This window comes from Polypterus senegalus, chromosome 18 (assembly GCF_016835505.1).
Source record: "Polypterus senegalus isolate Bchr_013 chromosome 18, ASM1683550v1, whole genome shotgun sequence".
In the NCBI taxonomy this organism is placed as follows: domain Eukaryota; kingdom Metazoa; phylum Chordata; class Cladistia; order Polypteriformes; family Polypteridae; genus Polypterus; species Polypterus senegalus.
The window spans coordinates 41,932,567-41,941,529 of NC_053171.1; the positions used below are offsets into that span (position 1 = coordinate 41,932,567).

Sequence of the window (8,963 nt, forward strand, 5' to 3'; positions counted from 1 at the left end):
TAAGCAGGAAAACCTCTTGAGACAACTAACAGGAAAGGTTCCTTAACAAAATAACAAGGCTGACCTTGTTAGGCCAAGCATATACCTCAGGCTTGGAGTCCAATTCATCTGAGAGCATGGATTCAAACTGTGAATCACAAAGAGTAAAGATAAACGAGATTAGAAAACTGTACTTCCACTTCATATGAAATTAATTTTATTTCTGGGAAAGAGATCAGAATTATCTTTAATTACATACAAAAAATGTTTTACTGCCATTAACAACAAAAAATGAAATTACAGTATAGAAAATTATGAATCTCCACCATATAAAACATTAAACATAATTAGAAAAATAATTTACATGTATTTAATTATGATGATCAACCATGGATAGTACTGCCCTTACCTTAATAGGAGCCAAGCTGCTAGCACTATCATTCACCAATTCTCCTTTCATTCATGTCCTCCTCTTCTCTATTTTTTAGTCACTAATGGAAATAATGTATTATTTTAACTCACTTATATTGGAGAATTTTAATTATTTGTTTTAAATTTACAGAGATTAAAATAAAAAATGTGTGTTTAATCTATGGTTATATTTTAAACTTGATTAAGGACCATGCACTCAGAGTGCTTGTCCCTATTGCTTGTATACCATTTAGACCATCTATCCAAGTCTATTTTTCCTGCCATTCTTACATCATAACTGCCACAACAGGTCACCAGACCTTGAAAAATTCATTTTATATTATGCATTTAATATGTATTTTAAGCTAATTACTATATTAACAATCTCAATATTTAGCAAAATGTTGTAAGGTAACATACAATAACAGTTTTTATTGCAACTTCTCTGCTGAGAACAGGAAACAAGTACAGAAGGTACTGTGTATTGCTTCTAAAATAAATTCAGCCCTGGTCACAATGCTGACATGTTCATACTGTATTATGAAACTTAGTTCTCACTTTTTATTTCTTTTTATAAACATACAACTGCTTGACCTTGTTCAATTCACATAATCTGCAGTAGGAAACAAAATGCATTCTTTGACAAGCTCGTCAGTACATTGACACAACTTAAACTAAAGAACAATAAATACAATGCTGTGAGACGAAAAGTTTCATAATCAAACATTGACTTTAGCCACACAAACAGTTGCAACTGCATTATGGAAATTTCATCATTAATCAGTCACGTTAATGCAACACGAATGAGCAATGGAGAATCACAACAAAGTAAAGGATCTGTAAAGAAGTAGATGACATGATAAGTGTTCTCTTGAGCTTTTTGACCCTTTTTTAGGAAGACATTGATAATTTTGTCGTATTCACTAGTGGAAATCTGTAAATACAAGTCAAGTGTATTTTTTTAGGATAACTAGCAAAAGACATGAGCTAGAAACTAGTAAATTTATTTTCAATTAATTTTCACAAGAAAAACTTAATGCTTTTTAAACAATAATTTAATAAAAAAAAAAAAAAAACTGGAAAGTAATTCAAACCAAAGTAACACTTTAGATTCACCTTACTTATAAGTGCAACTTTCTATTATACACAGTACCTGTATTTAATCAACATGAATATATTTTTATGTCAATGTTGTGAAGTTGCTGCTGTTTGCCAGGTAATCTGGAAAGAGAAAGTACGCGATAAACCAAAAGTATAGAAGCCGCAAATTTTCTGTTTCTGGTATTTCTTTATAATTAGACTCTAATGAATAATATTTTTGTTCCAAATTTCGAATCCATGCAAGTGATGTTCAGAACGATCACTCACCAATCTAAATTGGTGGATTTTCACTATAAAAGACTCTGTGATTCATCAATTTGTTGATCACAAAAAATGATTTTTTCCAGCATCTGCTTTTCTAAGCTTTACAGTAATTTAACTGTAGTGCTACTTTATTCAAGGTATTATTATCATCATTTTTTTATTGCTGCAAACCTTTTGCTGAAAACTTCTGGCAAACAAATAGAGGCAACCAGAATATTAGCCATTATATTTGAGAGAATGGAGCCATAAACTGAGAAAAAGCAATCGGATGAGTCATCCTGTGTAGTTATACAAATGGCCAGAAAAGCTACTTTAATTAATTCAGATCTTTTCATTCTGTCCTTTGTTTGTCTGGTTTGGACACTGAGCAAGCCTGTGCTTAGTGCAGCAACTCACAATTTCAATTAGAAAAAGAAAAGATAAAGAAGAATGTGAAATTGCTGCTTAGATGACACTGGTGCCATCTTACAAATCTGTTAAAAGTTTGGACTTTCGAGAGTTATTGATGAAGATGGGGCAACACACTTCGCATCACATCACTTTTCATACCCGCTTCCCTGGCACTCCATGCCATAGACCACATCAAAGCGATAATCTCCCACATGAAGTCATGATCACTTTGAACATAGCTCACTTCGCACATCACATATTTTGCATAAAAATTGCAATTCCTGTTGTGCAGTGTGATTGCAACCCTTGAAAAGTAGCCAGGCACCACAAGTGGCCCAGGGCCTACATCAGATAGGAACTCACTTTATTCCTTAAAACAAAGCTCCGGATATTTGTTATATATATATTTTTATTAGACAAAGGGTGAAAACTATGTTTCTTAAATTAAGCTTTGTTACAAATAAGTAAATTACAGAAATAATCAAACAGTAGGACAGCCTGTAATTATAAGATGTATTTTATTTTCTTTTATTTAAGTTTTATAGATAAATATTTCCAGTACATATTTATTAGTTGAAAAATATGTATTTTTAAAGGAATTTTCTTTATTTTATTATTTTTATGGTCACTGAACAATAAGACTATAGAATTTAATTGTCAATAAAAAAAATGTACAGGTAACACCGGTGGTCTTTAATTATAAAAATATCAAAGTTAACACTTTAATATAGAACATAAGGCTCCTACGCTGGTTATACTGGAGTTTAGAGCAAAATGTTTTTGTTAAAGGAACTGAGAAAAATCAAATCCATATCAGAATCAACCAGTTCAATAACATGAAACCTATGACTGGTATCAGCCCTTAAAAAAACTGATTGTGAGAATCCCTGATATTAGCAAAATTTGTTTCTGGATTCTTCCTAGTGTGGTGATTGAGCACACTCAAAAGAGCTGTGAAGGGTGTTAATAACAAAAATAAGCAGGTTCTGAAAATGTATTCAATACTAGATAAATAGATGGAGTTTAGCCTTTTCTCTTCTTTTTGGAGTTAATGGACCTACTCAGATTTGTGGAAAAAGGTGTTACATAAAGATAAACTTGTTTAAAAGTGATGGCAGACTGAAAAGTGAAGGTAAAGGACCAAACTTTATCTGTGAAACAGAGCTACCATTAGTCAAATACAATTTGAACACATTAAAAAAATATGTAAAGATAAAAACTGGCAAGCAAGAGTATAAAACCTGAGGCTTGTTTTACAATTTGCTTAAAGTAAAGATAAGATGAGAGATTATTCAGGTCACCATCATGTGTTAACATATTACTTCCATGAACAGTTTATTAATATTTTGGAATGGACAACTTCTGTTAACCATATAAAAAATGGCAACTGTTCAACTAATGAGAAAGGATAATCTTTTGTTTTTCAATTCCTGTACTTCAATCCTCCCTTTTAACTAGAAAAGTCTACCTTAGACTGGATGTCTCCTCTCTAAACTACTGATTCATAGACATCATCTCCTCTCTAAACTACTGATTCATAGACAGCAAAAAATGACACAGAAAAAGTGAGGAAGCACACGCTTCATGCTATGCATTTTATTTTGCCTGCTGAGCTGAAGTTTAATTTTTTTTTTTTCTTTGTTGATAATGTGCTGTAATATTAGAGGTTAAAGCATATAATGTCACTGCCAGTCTGTTTTTGATTAGATATACCTTGTTAATCCCTGAAGGGAATTTCAACATAAATTGTAGCACTGATGGTCTTTACATTTCAAAAATGCAACAACTGAATGTATTTAATGCTTTATTGTAATGATTTTTTTCTCATCAATGTACACTCGACAATCTATAAAGACAAAGTGAAAACTTTCGTTTTCTGGAAGGGTTTGAAAAGCAAAACCTGAAATCTCTCATTCATATACAAGCATTCAGAGCCTTTTCTGTGGCACTCTAAACTGTTCTCAGGTGCATCCTGTTTACTTGAACTAATTCTTAACAATAATAATAATTCTTTGCATTTATATAGCGCTTCTCTCACTACTCAAAGCGCTCAGCAATTGCAGGTTAAGGGCCATGCTCAAGGGCCCAACAGAGCAGAGTCCCTTGTGGCATTTATTAGATTCGAACCGGCAACCTTCTGATTGCTAGTGCAGATCCCTAGCCTCAGAGCCACCACTGCTTGACATGTGTCTAGAATGTGATTGGAGTCCATCTTTAGCAAAATTAATTGGATTCTGACTTGGTTGAAATGAAGCAGAACAAATATTGTGTGAGCTCTCCAACAATAAAATATATGTTGATATTCTACTGAGACAGAATTCTCCTCTCCGGGTTCTTTAACTGAAGGAACATGTCATTAAAGAGATCTCTCTCTTCATTAACTTAAAATTTCTGCATGGCTGCAGGTTGGCCAGAACATACTGCCACTCTGACCTTCAAATCAAGCATGCATACTGCTACCTTAAATCTGCAGATAAGCAGCAAGGCCTGGGCAGACAAGTTGAATGACTGAAGGGGAAAGATTAAAGCATTCGCCCTTGCACTGATTATCCTAAACTATTTTCAATGTTTAAACTACTTCTACTAAGTAACTGTTTCCTGTATGAAATTCAGGGTTAAGCTGAAAGTTCATCAGAATTTTCTCAGCTAACAACTTGCCTCAGTGAAATTAAAACCTGAATGAAATGTAACTCTTTTAAATGAAACTGCAACAGAACCAAAGTCATACTAATCAACATTAAAAATCAGTTTAAGAAAATGAGCTCCTCTTTAAACACTCTTTGTTCATCACACTTTTGTCTTCCGCTAGGAAGTTTGGTGCAATTTTTGGTTCATCTCCTTTTTATTCTACCCACATAAATGATATTAAGAAACTTCCTTACTTCCACCTTTGTAACATATCCTGTGTTCACACATTCCTCTCCTTTTCTAATGTTGAGGAACATGTTTATGCTTATATTTCATCCTGCATCGACTGCTGTGTCTATTGGCAAGTGCCCCTTGTAGTGCTTAACCACGGCTCCATTTGGTTCAAAACTCTGCTGCACGAGTCCTCAAGCAGACCCATAACAGGGAGCACATCACACCCATTTTCCTCCATCTCCACCGACGTCCTCTGTCTTACAGGACTGAATCTCAAATTCTATTAGTCAAACATATAAAGTTCAATGTATGTGTGTGTTCTTTATACTAAATTCAACACCCTTTGTCCAATCTCAACAACTGTTTACACACATATCCCACTTTGTTAAGAAAAGATCATAGATTACTTTGGAACCCAATATTCTTGGGGTGGGGTGGGGAGTACCTTTGTCTTTTTGCTTTCTCCATTTTACTACAGCCAGTTTTAAAGAAAGTGGGTGCTGGGTGCTGCTAGAAACCTATAAACGGCCTGGCACCTGACTAAATCAGTAACCTCCTCCATCACTATGTCCATGTGTGCTCACTAAAGTCCACTGATACTGGCAATCTTGTGTTCCAAACCAAACCTGCGTAAAGTGGGTGACAAAGCCTTCAGCTTCACTACACCCAAACTATAAAATGACCTCCCTAAATTAATTAGATCCGCTGACTCAATTCGTTCCAGTAAAACAAATTAAAACTCATTTGGTCAGGAAGACATGTAACTTATTCTGCCAGTCGGACACTTCTTTCTGTTTGCCTTCTCTGTCCAAGTGCTCAAGATGACATGCGTTGGTATCATAAATAATGTCACTTGCTCAGGATTGTTTTGCATTTTACTCTGGTTTATTGTCTCTTTTACTCTAACTCAAAGCTTTGCGTTTTCTGCATTCATCCTTATTTAGTGTTTAACGCGGATATTAGTTGCATCCAATGTTATATGTGCTCTGTTGTTCATGTTGAACCTCTGTGATGCGCTTTGAGTATGGCAAAGGCGCAATATAAACAATGTAGTTTTATTATAAGGTCTTAAATGCAGGTATTATAGGATGACGGGGAAGACGTAAGACTGTACTGGCGCTCTCCAGATGCATGACGCTGGATGCTCACCACAATGCGCGGCGTTGATGACAAGAAGCAGAGCTCAGGCACGGAAGGGTGCAATGTCCACTCTGTCACTTCATTCTTTATACGCCATGTCTTCAAGGCTTCGCTTCAGTCAGTATCCTTGACAGCCTGGGCCCGATCCACGACCTCCCCAAAGTACACAGATTAACCCCAGTTCACGACCTCATTTACTCACCCGAAGTCTTACACACGCGGCTGTTTGTCGTTTCCATGCCTGTTATTATTACACTGCCACGTTCGCTCTTAGACTATCGAATGAGGGCAAAGGATTTATCCTTTTGTTTTGAAGAATCGCCCCGAAGAGGCGCGCAATCGCGGCCCGTCAAACTCCCGGCGCTGAACAAAGCGAATCGGTCCTGCCCGCACGTCTGTCCTCTCGTCGCCATTTAACCCTCACATACTTGACTTACTGGCTTCATTTTTATCTTTTTTTTTTTTTTTGGCAAGGCGACCTCCGCTTAAGATTGTCGGAAACGAAACCCTCCGCAGTCTATTTCCATGTGCACAAAAGCTGGTAGGCGACTGTTTACACTTGTCAAAGCTGCTGGGCTCTACGGGCTCCCCGCGGGGCCAAATCTCCTCGGTTCGTCCTCGCTCTTCTTTTTTTTTACAATCGCTCTTCTCGGCAGCCTCCTGCCTTCGCACCAGAGTTTGGTACGCACTTCTAACATACTTGGCTTTGCCTGTAATCATTTTACACCTCTCATTCCATTTTTTTTTCTCATTCTTCATTTATTGAAAGTAGCGTCAGATGCTATCTTTATTGTGCTGTTTGCTGAGAAAAAATGATTTTCTTTCTGTATTTTTTCCCATTTACTCCTTCAGCAGCTCAGGAATCCAGGGCTTCATGTCAGATCTTATCCCAGCTCTGATTAATAGCAAGAAGGTAAATGTAGGGGCAAAAAGAGTCGTTTAGGATGAAAACGATAATGATAATGGATGGGAGTGGTAATAGAATTAGACCAAGAAGGCACATTTTTTGCAGCTGTTGATCCGGTGCTTGGTGCTGCACTCTTCTTCTTCTTCTTCTCAAGAAGCCCGTTTCTCGAACCATCTCAAGTTGGTAATAACAGATTAATTTCTGACATCTTCTTTCTATCTAAAACACTGAAACGTGCTGTCTCTAACCAAGTTTCTTCCTTTCTTCTACAGAACAAGCTGCTTGATCCTAATCATTTATGATTCAAGAAGGGCCATTCTAGCACAATGGCACTACTCACAGTTGTCAACACGTTATGGCAGGTTAGAGCTACCAACATGTCATCAGTGCTCATCCAACTGGATCTTTCCTCTGCTTTTAATATGTTCAGCCACCAGATCCTCCTTGGCATCATTGAGACTGCCCTCAGATGGCTTGAGTTATACCTCTTAGGCAGATCATACCATGTGTCCTGACATGGCGAGATGTCAAGGGGGCACCAGGGAAGCATGGTGGTGTCCAAAGGATCAATGGTGGACCCTCTTCTCTTCTCTCTATATAATTCCTCACAGGACTTTATCTTCCAGTTCCATGATTTTTCTAATCAGTGCTATGCTGATGAAATGCAGCTTTATCTCTCATTTCCTCCAGAGGACCACATGATATCAGCTAAAATCTCTGCATGTCTCTCTGATATTGCAACCTGGACGAAAGCACACCATCTCTGGCTCTACCTAGCAAAGACTGACCTTTTTATTATCCCAGCTCATCCATCTGTTTGGTATTCCATCTACGTTCATCTTGGCTCATTATCACTAAATCCTGCCAAGATGGTATGCCAACCTGGGTTGGTAATGACCAGCTGTCCTTCAGGGATGTTGTTGCTATGATCCCCCCAGTCTTGCAGATTCAGATATAAATACTGTATATATATATATATGGAGACACTTCTAAGGTCTTGTACCACTTCTTGACCACTTAGGTCTCCTGTTGAACAGCACCTGGTGATGTCACCTCTGCATGTTATCAGATCTCAGTCCAGACTCTCTTCATATGTAGTTGCTGGCTGGTAGAATGAGTTGCCCACCTTCATTTGAAATTCCGACTCCCTTGATGTGTTTAAGAATTTAAAGACTTTATTGTTTGGTTTAATTCTATCTAACTGATTTTAATTATTAGATTTTGTAACCTATGAATTGTAACAAGCTTGCATTTTGTTCTGAGCTCTTCACTTCTGTTGGTCAATTTTGTCACATTGTCTTGTAATACTTTGCTTAGTTTGCTCTGTTATGTTGACTTCTTCTGTAAGTCACTTTGGATTAATGTGTCTGCTGTGGAAACAAATACAAATGCATTTTTTTCATCTGTTCAAGTGTTTACCAGGGATGATTGTAGAGGAAATCCTGCGGCTGGTAGATTTCACTTACTTTTCATTAATTTCTTCTTGTAAGAATCAAGGCAACAACAGTCTGAGCAGATCAAATGAGGCTTCTCTAACCCTAGCATCAGATTCAGCTCTTCCCAGAAAATGTCTAGATAGTTCCAAGTCAGAGGAGTGGTCTTTATTTAGATTTGAGGGTGCTGAAAAAGTAACAGAATTACTTTATCATATCCAGTTTTTGAGAGAGAATGTTTTAAAATGAAAAAAAAACACTATTTTACAGAAAAAAACTAGAATATTGTTTTCAAATGTAGACTTGAAAAAGCTGAAATTGCATGTATTATTGATTAAAATATAATTACTATTTACAACAAGTAGTCACTTGGTATTGTTTTCCTTTTACAATCTTCTTGAGGTGTTTTCACAGTGGAATGACCAACAGATGTCTGCTGTCATAGACACTCCACTTTCTACTATAAAATCTCTCCA

The 8,963-nt window shown here is 36.7% G+C and overlaps 1 protein-coding gene and 1 long non-coding RNA gene across 5 annotated transcripts in view; one reads left to right on the forward strand and one right to left on the reverse strand.

Moving 5' to 3' along the window:
• znf410 (zinc finger protein 410) overlaps positions 1 to 6,705 on the reverse strand; it is a 29,654-nt gene extending 22,949 nt beyond the window's left edge. Inside the window, exons 1-3 of one of the 4 annotated variants that reach the window (XM_039741769.1) lie at positions 6,585 to 6,705; positions 389 to 470; positions 65 to 127 (exon numbers count right to left, since the gene is read on the reverse strand). In XM_039741769.1, the coding sequence (XP_039597703.1) occupies positions 65 to 127; positions 389 to 439 (114 nt within the window). In that variant the 5' untranslated portion in view covers positions 440 to 470; positions 6,585 to 6,705. Of the gene's footprint in view, positions 1 to 64; positions 128 to 388; positions 471 to 6,156 lie in introns of all 4 variants that reach the window. The other 3 variants (XM_039741767.1, XM_039741768.1, XM_039741770.1) reach the window with 3 other exon arrangements.
• A 48-nt stretch (positions 6,706 to 6,753) lies between these two features.
• LOC120518795 lies at positions 6,754 to 8,738 on the forward strand. Its single transcript, XR_005631301.1, has 3 exons — positions 6,754 to 6,828; positions 7,003 to 7,237; positions 7,327 to 8,738. It is a non-coding gene; the product is annotated as an uncharacterized LOC120518795 (long non-coding RNA).
• Positions 8,739 to 8,963: the final 225 nt, after the last annotated feature.